Below are 15543 nucleotides of genomic sequence, written 5' to 3'. Positions count from 1 at the left end.
GGAAAAATCTGCAGCATGTCAATTATTGTTGCGGATTTTGGGTATAGAATAAAAAAAAAAAAATCCGTGGCAAATTCGCGGTAATCCGCGGCAAAAATAAGGTGCAGATTTGCCGCGAAAGTCGCGGATTTTCATGCAGAAAAATCCGCAGGTACATTCTACCGTGGACACATAGCCTAAGACTTTGTTCACACAGTGCATCTTAAGATGTAGCGTTTTTGGCTCCAAAAAAAAGTAATTTATTGACTGGAAGGGCTCAAACGCTGGAAAAATGCAAAAATAATTGACACTTAATAATTGGCTGCATCTTCAAAAACGCAGCAAAGATGCTGACAAAAAAAATTCACAGTGTGGACCAGGGCTGTGGAGTCGGAGTCGTGGAGTTGGAGCTCATTTTGGTGGAGTCGGTATAAAATGCACCGACTCCGACTCCTAAAATATATAATAAATTGGGGACAGTAGTGCAATGCAGAATGTGCTGAATATTTTTTCATAGGAATTTGGGAAAGTTATGAAATGTCCTATAAATGGCTGTTCTATTCCTGATGTAAGGCAACATTCACAGTGTTTTTGCTGCGTTTTTTGAGGATACGTTTGTCAGCTGCAAAAGCAGATCAGCTTTTTAAAAAACCGCATCACCTGAAAGGTTTTTGAGCTCATAAATGCTTTCAATAGCAAAAGCAGATTAGAAAAAGGCCACAAACTGACTGCTCATTCTTTGTGAGGATCCTCACAAAACGATGTGTCTGTCCTATCTTGAAATCCATTGCCTTTGCTGGAATGCCCAGATTCACTGCATTTCACTGAATTATTTCGCCATCAATGTTCGATATGTTTGTGACAAGAAAGAAATTGTTAGATTGCGAACTCAAAAAAGAACAGGTTTTTGCTATTGTAATGGACAATGCTTCAAACATCAGTACAATTAAACTGATGAATGAGAGTAATGAACCACAGCTAGAAGAAAATTTAGGATTCAGTATGTTTGAGATGAAAGGCCACAGTGCTGTTCATGTAACTGAGGAACAAACAGATATTACAACAGAAGAACAGCAAAATGATACTTTAGGATTAGATGATCTTTTTGAAGCTGCTTCAAAACACTTTCATATTCATCACATGCGCTGTGTTGTGCACACGCTGCAGCTGGCAATAAGAGAGTCTGCAAGAGGGACCCTGGTTTCACACATCCGGAATTTCGCCGGTTTGGCGAATGCGGCACACTTCAGTACAGTGTATACAGTACAGTGGCAGTGCGACAAACGCCGGTCACATGCTGTCATGTGACCTGGAAGTTGTGGCACTGCCATTTTAATGTATCGTACTGTACTGGCGTGCGCCGCATCCGCCAAACCGGCGAAAAGCCGGATGTGTGAATCTGGGCGGACATGCTGGAAATCTAATTGGAAAAGTGAGGAAGTTGGTTATTGCCGCCAGAACCCCTAAAATTGATTCCATCTTGAAGAGACGTGCTAGGAAAGGGGCAATTGTTGATCAAGCCACTCGGTGAGGTAGCACTGAATGAGTGATTTGCTTGAACTAAAATAGTTTCTTATAGATATGGTGAACCCTCAAGTAACATTTAATGAAGGTCAATGGACACAGGTGGCTGAATTGAAGGAATTGCTTAATCACCCATTTACCGTGACTAAAAAATTACAAGCTGAGGATTTAACTCCTGGCATTTTCATAAGGGAGTGGAAGAGCTTGCTATTTTCCTGTCCCAAAGAGGAGGTTTAATCGCAGATGGCATTTCTGCTTCAATGAGACAGAGAGAGACACAGCTATTGGAAAATAAAATTCTTGCAGCTGTTTATGTGGACCCAAGTCATCATATACTGCTTGATGATCAGCAGCTTACTAAAGGAAAAGAAGCTTTGAGTGATGTAGCAGTTAGGATGACCGGCTACAGGACTGCCAGGCGGAAGAGGACTTGGGGCCTGACAGTGCTACTGCTGCCATATCTTCATCCTCATCAGATGAGGAGTTTAACTTTGACAAGTATTTGGATGACATGGAGCAGGCAAAGCGTTGCCGCAAGGAAAAAGATTTCACTCCGTCTCCTATAGCAAGCAGATTGACCAGATTTCAGTAACATTTTTCACTTGCTCTCAAAGAAATAGAAAAATTCAACCGTTCATCAAAACTGACTGTGCATGAGGCAATTCCTTTATACCCGAAAATTTAGAGATGTTGCCCATGTGGTTACGGCTTTGCCTCCAACCCAAGTTACTGTAGAAAGGTTGTTCTCTAGCCTTAAAATTATTAGGTCAAATTTGAGGTCATCTGCGAAGGAGGATCTGATGGAGGCAATTCTATTTCTTACAACAAATTCATAGACTGCACAAGTGTTATTTAGTATGTTTTTGTTGAAAACTGTTTTTTGCCACTCACATAGTGTATTACATAGTGTTATATATAACACTATGTAATACACTGTAATACACTATGTAAGTGGCAAAAAACAGTTTTCAACAAAAACATACTAAATAATAACATTTAGTATATTGCTTATATTTAAGTTAAAAATGTATTGTAGTACAATGTGAACATCAGACATTTAATCATTTTTATGATGCAATAATCAAGATATTTAGAACTATTACTAATATATATATATATATATATAATATAGATATAGATATAGATATATATAGATAGATGTTGTTGTGTGTAGTTACCAAGTGTTTGTGTAGGGCGCTGTACATGTTCTGGGTGTTGTCTGGGTGTGACGGGGGGTGAGAGCGGTGTTGTATATGTGTTGCGTTGTTTGTGGAGCGCTGTGTGTGTGTTGCGCGGTTTGTGTGTGTGTGGTGTGTTTTGGGGGGAGGTATGTTTTGTGCAATGTGTGTGTGTGTTGTGCGGTATGTGCGTATATTTGTGTGTTGGGTGTTTGTGTGTGCAGCGTTGTGGGTGTCTGTGTAGGGCACTTGTTTGTGGTTCCCAGTGTGTGTGTGTGGTGTGTTGTGCAGTGTGCACGCGCGGGTGTTGTGTGTGTGTGTGTGTTGGGGGGAGGTGTGCACTTCCCATCGTGCTCCATCCCCCATGCAGCGCACTCCCCATCGTGCTGCTCCATCCCCCATGCAGCGCACTCCCAAACGTGCTCCATCCGCCATGCAGCGCACTCCCAAACGTGCTCCATCCGCCATGCTGCGCACTCCCAAACGTGCTCCATCCGCCATGCTGCGCACTCCCAAACGTGCTCCATCCGCCATGCTGCGCACTCCCAAACGTGCTCCATCCGCCATGCTGCGCACTCCCAAACGTGCTCCATCCGCCATGCTGCGCACTCCCAAACGTGCTCCATCCGCCATGCTGCGCACTCCCAAACGTGCTCCATCCGCCATGCTGCGCACTCCCAAACGTGCTCCATCCGCCATGCTGCGCACTCCCAAACGTGCTCCATCCGCCATGCTGCGCACTCCCAAACGTGCTCCATCCGCCATGCTGCGCACTCCCAAACGTGCTCCATCCGCCATGCTGCGCACTCCCAAACGTGCTCCATCCGCCATGCTGCGCACTCCCAAACGTGCTCCATCCGCCATGCTGCGCACTCCCAAACGTGCTCCATCCGCCATGCTGCGCACTCCCAAACGTGCTCCATCCGCCATGCTGCGCACTCCCAAACGTGCTCCATCCGCCATGCTGCGCACTCCCAAACGTGCTCCATCCGCCATGCTGCGCACTCCCAGCCTCTCTACCCGCAGCATCAGCCTCTCTCGTCCCAGCATCAGCCTCTCTCGTCCCAGCATCAGCCTCTCTCGTCCCAGCATCAGCCTCTCTCGTCCCAGCATCAGCCTCTCTCGTCCCAGCATCAGCCTCTCTCGTCCCAGCATCAGCCTCTCTCGTCCCAGCATCAGCCTCTCTCGTCCCAGCATCAGCCTCTCTCGTCCCAGCATCAGCCTCTCTCGTCCCAGCATCAGCCTCTCTCGTCCCAGCATCAGCCTCTCTCGTCCCAGCATCAGCCTCTCTCGTCCCAGCATCAGCCTCTCTCGTCCCAGCATCAGCCTCTCTCGTCCCAGCATCAGCCTCTCTCGTCCCAGCATCAGCCTCTCTCGTCCCAGCATCAGCCTCTCTCGTCCCAGCATCAGCCTCTCTCGTCCCAGCATCAGCCTCTCTCGTCCCAGCATCAGCCTCTCTCGTCCCAGCATCAGCCTCTCTCGTCCCAGCATCAGCCTCTCTCGTCCCAGCATCAGCCTCTCTCGTCCCAGCATCAGCCTCTCTCGTCCCAGCATCAGCCTCTCTCGTCCCAGCATCAGCCTCTCTCGTCCCAGCATCAGCCTCTCTCGTCCCAGCATCAGCCTCTCTCGTCCCAGCATCAGCCTCTCTCGTCCCAGCATCAGCCTCTCTCGTCCCAGCATCAGCCTCTCTCGTCCCAGCATCAGCCTCTCTCGTCCCAGCATCAGCCTCTCTCGTCCCAGCATCAGCCTCTCTCGTCCCAGCATCAGCCTCTCTCGTCCCAGCATCAGCCTCTCTCGTCCCAGCATCAGCCTCTCTCGTCCCAGCATCAGCCTCTCTCGTCCCAGCATCAGCCTCTCTCGTCCCAGCATCAGCCTCTCTCGTCCCAGCATCAGCCTCTTCTGTTCCCAGCCTACCCCAGCCTCAGCCTCCCCCAGCATCAGCCTCTCTCTTCCCAGCCTACCCCAGCCTCAGCCTCCCCCAGCATCAGCCTCTCTCTTCCCAGCCTACCCCAGCCTCAGCCTCCCCCAGCATCAGCCTCTCTCTTCCCAGCCTACCCCAGCCTCAGCCTCCCCCAGCATCAGCCTCTCTCTTCCCAGCCTACCCCAGCCTCAGCCTCCCCCAGCATCAGCCTCTCTCTTCCCAGCCTACCCCAGCCTCAGCCTCCCCCAGCATCAGCCTCTCTCTTCCCAGCCTACCCCAGCCTCAGCCTCCCCCAGCATCAGCCTCTCTCCTCCCAGCCTACCCCAACCTCAGCCTCCCTTCTCTCAGCCTCCCCATCCCAGCCTTCCCCAGAATCAGCCTCTCTCCTCCCAGCCTCCTCCAGCACGCCGTGCTCCTCTGCCGACACTCACAGATCCGATCGCATACACTCACACCCACACACACCCGATCGCATAAAATCACACATACCCGATCGCATACACACACACACACACACACATTGACGATATTGCACATACGCGCTCATACTCACAACATCCGGAGATACCACATGCTTCTGGCCATGTGATCCTCCGGCAGGTCCTGGAAGCTCACAGCACAGTATCGCCGCCGAGAAGCAAGCGATATCCCAGGATGTTGTGAGTATGTGGATGCGATGTGTGTGTGTGTGAGAGTGAGTGTGATCTGATGTGTGTGTGTGTATGTTCTGCCGCTGCAGGACCTTGATGCGCTGGTAACTATGCTACCATGGTTACCAGCGTATCTTGTCCCCGGCTCGCACGGGAACCCACACCAGCATACGCCGGCCAGCCCCAGCAATGCGATGTGGGCTCCCAGGGGTACAGTACTCACCTGGTAGTCGTGGCTCCGTGACCGTGTCGGTTCGGTGAATGCGTGGGGGGTGCGGGCCTAGAGCTAGCGTGCATTGCGTGAGGGGGGCGGGGCATGGCAGAGTTGCCAATGCCTGCAGGGTGCCGGGGCGAGAGGCCAATCTGTGGGGGGGCGGAGCCTGTGTGAGCGGCCGGCGAATCCGTGTGGGGGCGCAGCCTGGGAGAGCGGCCAATCCGTGCGGGGGGGTGGGGCCATGGCGAGCCCAGCGGCCAATCAGCTTTGTGTCACCGTAAGGACACAATTTTGGAGCAAGACAGACAGACAGACAGAATAAGGCAATTATATATATATATAGATATTACAAGATATATATGTAATCTACTGTATATTACATAGTGTATTACATATTTACAATTTATTACAGTTTTTTTGTGTTCTAAAGTTGTATTCTAATATATTTTATGTTCTATCCAAATATCTTGATTATTGTATCATAAAAATTATTAAATGTCTGATGTTCACATACACATGTTCATGTACTACAATAAATTTTTCCCCTAACTATAAGCAATATATGTAAGAGTCGGAGTCGGTGCAGGGGAATTTGCGAGTCGGAGTCGAAGGTTTGGCTTACCGACTCCACAGCCCTGGTGTGGACAGCAAAATAGAAATCTCATAGACTTTGCTGGGAGAAGGAAATGCATACATTTAGGTGCATCTTTGTGACCATACAAATGCACCCAAAAACACAGTAAAAGATGCAGTGTGTGAACATAGCCTAATACAAAGTGATTGTTTAAAAAAATATTATTTCTATAATTTGACAGTGATTTCCAAACTGCAGTTCTCTCTGTCCCCCCCAACATGATATGATTTTAGGATTCCCTTAGTATTGCACAAAAGTTGATATCAAGGATCAGAAATTGCCACAAATTCTCTCCCCTTTGTAATACTGTAGAACTCCTGAAGACATGATCTGTTGGGCAGTTGGAAGGGCTGGCGTTTGGGAAACACTGATTTAGGATGCAGATGTTGGGTGAGCCTACAGCTCATTTATTGTGTTGTCTTTCCAGGTCTATACCAAGTTGAGGTTGCCGATCATAAATTTTTGTTTCCAGAATATGAGCTTGTGACAGAGCCCGAAGAGCTGGATTCTGATACAAACTTGGATGATGAGTCTACATTGAGTCATATGGATGTAGAATCAATGATGTCAAACACATCGTCAAATCTTGGTAAAGATGATCTTTGTTTTGTGGCATTTTTAGAGAGGCTACAGGGAGAATTAAAATATTTCTGTCAATTGTGGTTTCCAACAGGCTGCTATAGAGAATTTAAGAGCTGTGTGCCTGCAGATTAAAAGTAATGTCAGCAGGTTTTTGCTACCTCATCTAAGATCAGCATGATGTAGGCAAAGAAGCCTTGAGTTCAATGATGTCACTTAGATTGCTGGGTGCCGCCATTCTGACAATATTTAGATTTTGTAAGTAGCATAGCTCTGGGAGCTGCCGCCGCCCACACCAGGCTTTCTGTGTACATTTCCATAGACAGAAGCTGCTAATTGGGGGGGGGCGGAGTCTGACTACAACTCATGTGCTGCTGAGACCCACTAATGATAAAAATAAAAGACTTAAACAAACATTGCATGTAAACAAAAAAAGACTGAGATAAGAGACTCGGGGTTGAATCCTGTTTTAACTCTTGCAGCATGCTGTCTTCAGGTTACATTGCAGAAATCTGCTGACAGTCCCTTTTAACAAACTTGCTCTAAAATTCTAAAAAAAAAACATATCTAAGAAATCCTTTTGTATGAGAAGCCATACTTCCTAGATAGAATTCTGCATGGTCATTCTCCTTAGTGAAGATCAGTTTCAGTATACTGCATCATTGTCTCCATTTTTTTTCTTAGAGTCCTCTATGGATGATATGAAATTAAATGAAGTTGAGTTGATGGCCATGGCGAAGCATGAAAGTGAGGAAGACAAGGCGTTTAGAAGGTTTAAGAAGCGGATTTCAATTGAACCTGAGCAGGTATTCTGATAATATAAATGACCATATTGTGTTTTGTTTTTTTTTTCTTATTTTGTTAATTTACAAATGGGTTGGAAGTAAAGCTGGGTGGATCATGACTGTAAAAGTCCGGATCTGCGCAGTTTTAAATTTAAATATACAAAAAACACAACAACCAAATGTCCTGATTGCAAGTGAAAGTGTATTTATTTATTTATTTATTGATCAAAGGGTGAACATACCACATGATTAAAAACATAGAACACAAACCAGTGAACATAAAGGGAGTTTTCAAATTTACCAGAGTGCTGGACCCGGCCCTTGGATTCTCAGGGAATTCCGGGTAATGATCCAGATCTGGCAACTTGTGAAATAAAAAAAACTAAATAAAACGGTGACGCAAGCACTTCATACTTACGGAGTCTCTGACGCAGCTATAACTGCCCCTGCAGCCTCTCGTTCTTCTACAGGGGCTGCTCATTATTGCTAATCCATATGCACTGCTTCCCGCACCCACTGGCAGTCCTGGCGACTGTGATTGGTTGCAGTTAGACGCGCCCCCAGCCTGTATGACAACGTCTGACTGCTTGGAATCACAGACCCTGTCTGCAGGTCCCTATCATGGTGTAAAAATAAATTAAAATTGGCGCAGGGTCCTCCCCATATTATAATACCATTAAAAGTGTAATTGAAATTGTTGGACGTGGCATTGATTCAATATGGCTTTCATGAAGAGGCGCTTTAAGAACCTTTGCTATGTGACAAGGTGTAGTATCATTCTGAAAATAAAAAAAAAATAGGGCTGCCATCTGACTGTCAGCACAGTGACTATTCAAACCAAGTACAGGCACGGTGCTTAATGGTGGGGCCAATCATTAAGTGCAACTTCCCACCCACTTGTTCTCCATCTCTCATTTCTGACTGTATAAGGCCACAGCTGTTAATCAAAGAATGCAGGGGGGGGGGGAAATTAAGTGGGAAGGTGCACTTAAATGTTTGGAAAACCCATGAGGCACAGAGCGCTTTTACTTGGTATAACAGTCATTCTGTGTTGACAGTCCCTTTCAAGCTTTTCTTAATTAAAAAGCATATTAACTTTAATACCATGGCCAGCCAATAATCTGGGTTTCCCTATGCTTCAAACATTTTCCTGTCAACAATTATGCAAAAAATAAATAACTAAATAAAATTAGTCCATGGCTTGGCACCATTCTGTAATTCTGATCTGTCAGCAGACCTTTAAAAAAAAAAAGTTTGAACCAGCTTGATTTTAAAATAATTATTGGTGAAGTCCAAAATATCATAAGTGAATAAAAAACATGGAAACAGCCAAGAAAACGTGTTGTTAAAGGAGTTCTCCCACAAAGTACATTTTAGCTCGGGGTCACATTTGTATATAGGATAGCAGAAACTGCTGTGTGAATACTGACTTGAAAAATCCAATAGCTATATGAAGAGTGAAAATGTGAAAAATGGAATCTGCATTACTGCCATGAACATATGAATCAAGAGAAATTTAGCTACTGAATTGATCAATGCAATAGAGCCCCAACACTACGCCAAAGTATTTCTCTACGTTGGGGACCCCAACGTAGAGAAATACTTTGGCGTAGTGTTGGGGCTCTATTGCATTGATCAATTCAGTAGCTAAATTTCTCTTGATTCATATGTTCATGGCAGTAATGCAGATTCCATTTTTCACATTTTCACTCTTCATATAGCTATTGGATTTTTCAAGTCAGTATTCACACAGCAGTTTCTGCTATTCCATGTATTCCCCTTACATAGTCACTGGTGTGCATACCTTATCTCCCCATAGTGATGTTTTTTTAGGTTTTTTGCACCCAGTTCAGACTTAGAATGGTGTTCCATACGTTATTCGTTATTTTTAACATTTGTATATAGCACCCAATGCAATATGCTAATGACATTCGGCTCGAACTCTGCTGCGAGTGGGATCCGAGTGTCATTTTACTGTGCTCTGATTCTCTTGGATGTGAGAATCTGAGCACTGGTGAGGAGGAGAGATTGAGAGATTAATCGTCTGAGTATATCAGGATTGTACTCTGATGTCGTCAGTGCAGTTTGATGTTTCACATGCACCCATAGACTTGTATGGGTGTATGTGCTCTGATATACGCTGTCAAAGGCATGTCCGACCAAGCTGCTGTAACTTATGGCCGCATATACTGTACACCACTCCTGACCAGGAGAAAAAGCCTAAGGACAGCGTCACACTGGCGTATAACTGGTACGAGTGCAATGTGAGAAAATCTCGCATTTCACTCGCCCCATTTAAGACAGTGCTGCAGCTCAGATCTGAGAGTTGTTTCCTCAGCCCTAAACGGACTGAGGAAAAAAATCACAGCATGCTGCGATTGTTTGCGAGAGCCGTGTCACTTGCACTCAAGTCTATGGGTGCGCAAGAAACATCAGACTGCACTGATGATATCCAAGTGCACTGCGATATACGCACAGGCTGACAGTGGGGGAGAAGGGGAGATTAATCTTCTCCTCCGCAGCTGTGATCCAATCTCCAGATCGAATCAGTCGCGTGACACTTGGCTCACACTGGCAGCACAGCGGGAGCCAAGGGTTGTTAGTATATTGCATTCGTTGCTCTCGCATCAGATGCCATACCCTAATGTGATCCCAGCCTAAGGGTACCGTCTCACTAAACGACGTACCAGCGATTCCGACCACGATACAACCTGGTCAGGATCGCTGGTACGTCGCTACAGGGTCGCTAGTGAGCTGTCAATCAGGCAGATCTCACCAGCCACCAGCGACTCGTGTAATGAGGCTGCGCTTGGTAACCAGGGTAAACATCGGGTAACTAAGCAAAGCGCTTTGCTTGGTTACCTGATATTTACCCTGGTTACCAGCATACACCGTTTACAGGCTGCCAGCGCTGGCTCCTTGTATAAGTAGCTAGGGTACACATCGGGTTACTAAGCAAAGCGCTTTGCTTAGTTACCCGATATTTACCCTGGTTACCAGAGTACGCTGCTTACACAGTCGGTGCTCGTTGGTCTCCCGCTGTCAAACACACCGATGTGTGCTGCACAGCGGGAGACCAACAAGCAAAAAATGAACCAGAACAGTGTGTAACGATCAGCGATTTCACAGCAAGGGTCAGGTCACTGCTTAGTGTCACACATAGATCGCTGATGAGGTCACTGGTACGTCACAAAACCTGTGACTCAGCAGCGATCTTGCTAGCGATCTCTCTATGTGAGAAGTACCCCTAAGTGAATGCCACCACAGTTTGTCAGAACAAACACATTTTCCTGCCTGTTTGTTTGATCACAGGAGCCAGTGTTTGTCATGTCACTAACCTCTGAGCTCACAATAAATCAAGTCTGTGACAAAAGAGCTAATGCAGCCAGAGCTCAGACGTCACTGACTGGAATTGTGATGAGTTCAGAGGGCCAATTAGAAACAGGGTTTTTTTTTGTTTTTTGTTTTTTTTAACAAATCCAATTGTGGCATGTTGAATATTCCAAGATCTATAGAGTAAAATTAATTTTGTTTGTGAGATAACCCCTTAAGTTTTTATTAAAAAAACAAACAAACTTTACATTGATACAAGCATTTTAATTTTTGATTTTAATCAAGGATCTATACGTGGGAAAATACATGTCCTTGGTTTGAATTTTGCTATAGGTCCTGAGGTACAGTAAAGGCGGTGAACCTCTGTGGATAGCTCTCCAAAATGTTCCAGGTGAAAATGATATCAGTAACTGTGATTGTGGTGCCAAAAGAGCTTTCGAATTCCAGGTAGGAAGATGAAATGTATGATCTATTCTATTAAAGCCATTGGAACACATCTATTTAAACTGTTTAAAGGGAATGACAGCTGATTCATGCAGCTCAATCCACAGGCAGCTGGTATTGGGCACTGACTGTATGATTTCTGCAAAGTATGTCTAACTCTGAAAAACTATAGTGTTTCATAGAAAACGTAATTTTAAAGCAAAACCAAAGTTTAGTAACTTGCTGGGGCCCAAGCTTTACCTCATGGGAGACAAATGGGACAGGCAGCTTCTCCCTGCATAGTGTCCTGAAGTGACATGTCTCTCCTTTTTATACACTTTTTTTTTTTCAAGGAGAGACCTGTCACTCCAGAGCAGCAGGTGGGGAGAAGCCACTGGGGACCCGCCTGTCCAATTTGTCCTCTACTTGGCTTGGTTCCATGTAGCTTTTAGGCCGGAATAACATTTGTACGTATCTCGCATCGCATCACCCGGCACGGCCGCACACTTTCCTGACAGGAGCTGACCAGCTACATGTATTTCTATGCAGCTCTGACGCTCCTGTACAGAGAGCGTCAGGCCGTCCTGGGTGGTGCGATGCGAGACTCGCGCAAGTGTGACTCCAGCCTTAAAGTACGTTTTTCTCTGAAACGCTGCAGCTTTGCAGAGTTAGGTGCTGGTTGTGTGATTTCAGCTGCATTTGTTTTATACATGTTGCCTGTGGATTAAGTAGCATATACCAACTGTCATTCCCCGCACGTCTGCTGATCTGATAAGCAGACTTCGGCAGCTAACAGGTGTGGGTGGATCTCTGATAACCCCTTAGTGATCAGATCTGTTAACCCCTTAAATTGTGCTCTCAAAATCTGACAGCCTTGATCTAACGAGCTCCAGCGGAGATCGCATTGTTCGCTGCCGCCATCGGCGTCCATGTGACGTGATCATGGGGCTCCAATGGATTGTCATGACAGTGCCGGGTCAGCTGATGACCCTTATGACGGTCATTACTCACTTCCTGTGAATGCTGGCAGAGCGCTGTCACTCACAGGAACACAGCATTTCTGCTGATCAGAGCGATGCTGAAGCACCGATCTGATCAGCAGAAGTGATCGGATAGGAAAGGCATAAAATCCCCAAAGTCCCCCAAAAAATAAAAATAAGTTTTGTTTTTTTTTTTTGTTTGTTTGTTTTTTTTTTTTTATACCTCCTATCTTTTTGACCCATTTAAAAATAAAACAATAATAAAAAAACCACACGTATTTGGAATTGTTAAAAAATGCATGATCGATCAAAATATAAAATCAATTAATCTGATCGTTAAAGGGCGTAGCAAGAAAAAAAAAAAAATCAAAACGCCAGAAATCATCTACCCAAAAATGGAATAATTAAAAACGTCAGCTCAAAGCGCAAAAAAAAGCAGTCACATAGCCCTAGATATCCCAAAAATTAGAAAGCTACTGGTCTCGAAAAATCGTCTGACCTGGGGAATCGTATTCTTTGGTCAGTTTTACCATGTAGTTATCATGGTAAATTAAAAACCCAAAAAACAATTATGCAATTGCACTTTATTTCTGCAATTTCACCACACTTCGCATTTTTTCCCTGTTTTCCAGTACAATATGGAGCAGAGATAATGGTATCATTCAAAAGTACAGCTCTTCACGCAAAAAACAATACCTCATATATGGCTATATTGACGGAAAAATAAGTCACCAGGTCTTTTATGAGCTGCGGTCACCACTAATGAGGCCGTATGTACAGCATTCCAGATTGCTGTATATAAGAGCCCAGGCCGCTCTGTAGAACTTACAAAACACCTTTAGTGTTACACTTACACCTTTAGTATACTCACCTAGGGGGCAGTCTGATGGGCATTGTTGCTCTATGTATTACCTTCTTCATCTTGTACAATCGCCGTCCTCCTTCCAAGCCCAGTGTGAATGACACGTACATCATTTGCACACAGGTCTCAATTGTGCTCCTTGGCATGCACACTTTCATTTGCACAGCCGAAGGCAGATCGGAGAATTGTAGTGCGCATGCTCGGGTGGTCTTTGACCTTTCCTCAGCAAGGCAGATCAAAGTGCTTAGGAGCGCAATGCAGACCTCTGTGTGATTGATGTAAGACGTGTCATCCACACGGGGCTGGGATGAGGATGGGGATTGCACAAGATAGCGAAGGCACCAGAGTGGCAGCAGTGATGCCCATTGGACTGGACCGCCCTCTAGGTGAGTATTATAAAGGTGTCTCTTACGCTCTGCAGAGCAGCCTGGGCACTTTACACAGTATTCTATAATTCTGTATATTAGAGCTCACTGGTGATGGCCACAGCTCATAAGGGAAATACCTGGTGATAAATCTGGTGACAGGTTCCCTTTAACACATCTTGAAAAGTTGCTTTTGAGATGGGCTAGAAAGAAAAAAACAATTGCACTTCCTTATTGTTTTTGCAGAGAATTTTGTAACATTATTTTACTTATTTTAGTACATTACCACATAATGTTTTTGGTTTCTGTCAGGTGATGCCCCAGCTACTGAACCATCTGAAAGTGGATAGCCTTCAGCAGAGCATTGACTGGGGTGTTCTGGCGGTCTATACTTGCTCTGCTAACTGCAATGCGGAAACCCGTTATGTAGAAGAGTTTTTATGGAAACAAGATGTGCCAGCAAACACAATGTAAAGTACACAGCACACTTACTGTGGCCATGTGATACCTGAAAGGACATTGCGCTCTTGGTTAGATTTGTTAAATGTTTGAATAAAGTATTGTTTAAGTTTACAGAAAGTTTTATAAAGTTATATCTTGATAGGTGAAAGTTGCAACTTTTTTTTTTTTCTAATTATAAATAAATATATATATATAATAGAGAATTGACACAGTACACTAAAGGTGAGTGAAACTAATATGAAATATGAAGGAGTTCAGTATTGTAAGCAGATACTTGTTACCCTTAGAATACTGATTATCTTACTAACAGATTGACGTTAAGAGCAAACAACCCTCTTCTAAACTACATATATGGGCAAGCAGGTCTTTTAACTATAAATCCATTCAGACTAGTGTTGAGCGAATAGTTAACTATTCGTACTCGCTATGCTGTTAGCAAATACTGTCTGCTACTCGCATATTCTTTACGAATAGCGTGTGCAATGTAAGTCAATGGGAAATACTCGCTAAGTAGCAAGTAACCTGAAAGTCTTACTTTTCGTGCGAGTAGCGAATAGTACGGCTTTCGGGTTACTTGCTACTTAGCGAGCATTTTCCATTGACGTACATTGTGCCTGCTACTGTAGACAAATATGTGAGTAGCAGACAGTATTCGCTAACATATTGGATACAAAAGAATACGTTGATCCATAATATACATATTAATTGTTATAGTTGACCAAAGTCCCCATACTATGAATTATTTTTTGAAAACTGACTCTGTTCAAAACATTTATAAGACATTGATAAAGGCTATATAGACCATAGATTTATGAATATATAAAGTTATTTATTTTTATGCGCAACACAAACAGGATTTACACAAACAGTAGTGATTTAAAATCAACACCACAAGCACCGGGCAGTGTGGAGGGATACAGGGCTTTTTATATTGCCAAGTGCAAATAAAATTACATGGGAGCTCTGAAAGAAGAGTATAGTCGGAAAATCTAATGTTGTTAGCAATTAGATGGTTACACCTTCTATATAGCAAAAGTTAACAGGGGAGATAACCTGCAGCAATTGAATAGTCAGCCAAATGAATTCATGCAGCATGACATATCAAGCTAAACTAAACATTAGTGAATCAAAAGATACACAGTAATAATAGTATAAAATTGATAAACATTAAATGTAATGCCTCCAATACTGAGCTAATATGTCAGTTTGTCGCTATCCATACCTAGTCTGCTATAAACGGACTCGCACATTGCAGTGAATACTGCCTAATAATCGCTGTCCGTCAAAGACTGCAAGAAAACCATCAAATGCAAAAAAGAACCAGATGCTCTCATGGGGGGGGGGATACCCACCGATTAGTGCCCAGACCAAAACACACCGCCCCACACCTCATGTTTTGAACAGTCAGTTTTCAAAAAAGTATTCGCTAACAGCATAGCGAGTACGAATAGTTAACTACTCGCTCAACACTAGTTGACACCTTTTGTCTTTTCTCTGTTGCTGCAATTCAAGGGATTAGCAATTTCATTCACATGCAAATGATGTATTAACACTAGAAGTCCCAGAGAGGGGTCATTTAACATTTCTACCATTGGAACCCTATGGATCTTGAAATTCCTGGGACTTCTAGTGTTAAGTTGCCTAGGTGTGGCAG

General features: G+C 44.4%; 1 protein-coding gene across 1 annotated transcript in view; it reads left to right on the top strand.

Annotated features, from left to right (window-relative positions):
* PDCD2 (programmed cell death 2) overlaps positions 1-14379 on the top strand; it is a 36489-nt gene extending 22110 nt beyond the window's left edge. The window contains exons 3-6 of the mRNA XM_075338183.1: positions 6528-6689; positions 7364-7485; positions 11131-11244; positions 13740-14379. Of these exons, the coding sequence (XP_075194298.1) occupies positions 6528-6689; positions 7364-7485; positions 11131-11244; positions 13740-13901 (560 nt within the window). The 3' untranslated portion in view covers positions 13902-14379. The remainder of the gene's footprint in view (positions 1-6527; positions 6690-7363; positions 7486-11130; positions 11245-13739) is intronic.
* Positions 14380-15543: the final 1164 nt, after the last annotated feature.

This window comes from Anomaloglossus baeobatrachus, chromosome 3 (genome assembly GCF_048569485.1).
Source record: "Anomaloglossus baeobatrachus isolate aAnoBae1 chromosome 3, aAnoBae1.hap1, whole genome shotgun sequence".
NCBI classification, from domain to species: Eukaryota; Metazoa; Chordata; class Amphibia; order Anura; family Aromobatidae; genus Anomaloglossus; species Anomaloglossus baeobatrachus.
The sequence above is the reverse complement of the archived record's forward strand: the minus strand, read 5'-3'. Positions and strand labels throughout refer to the sequence as shown.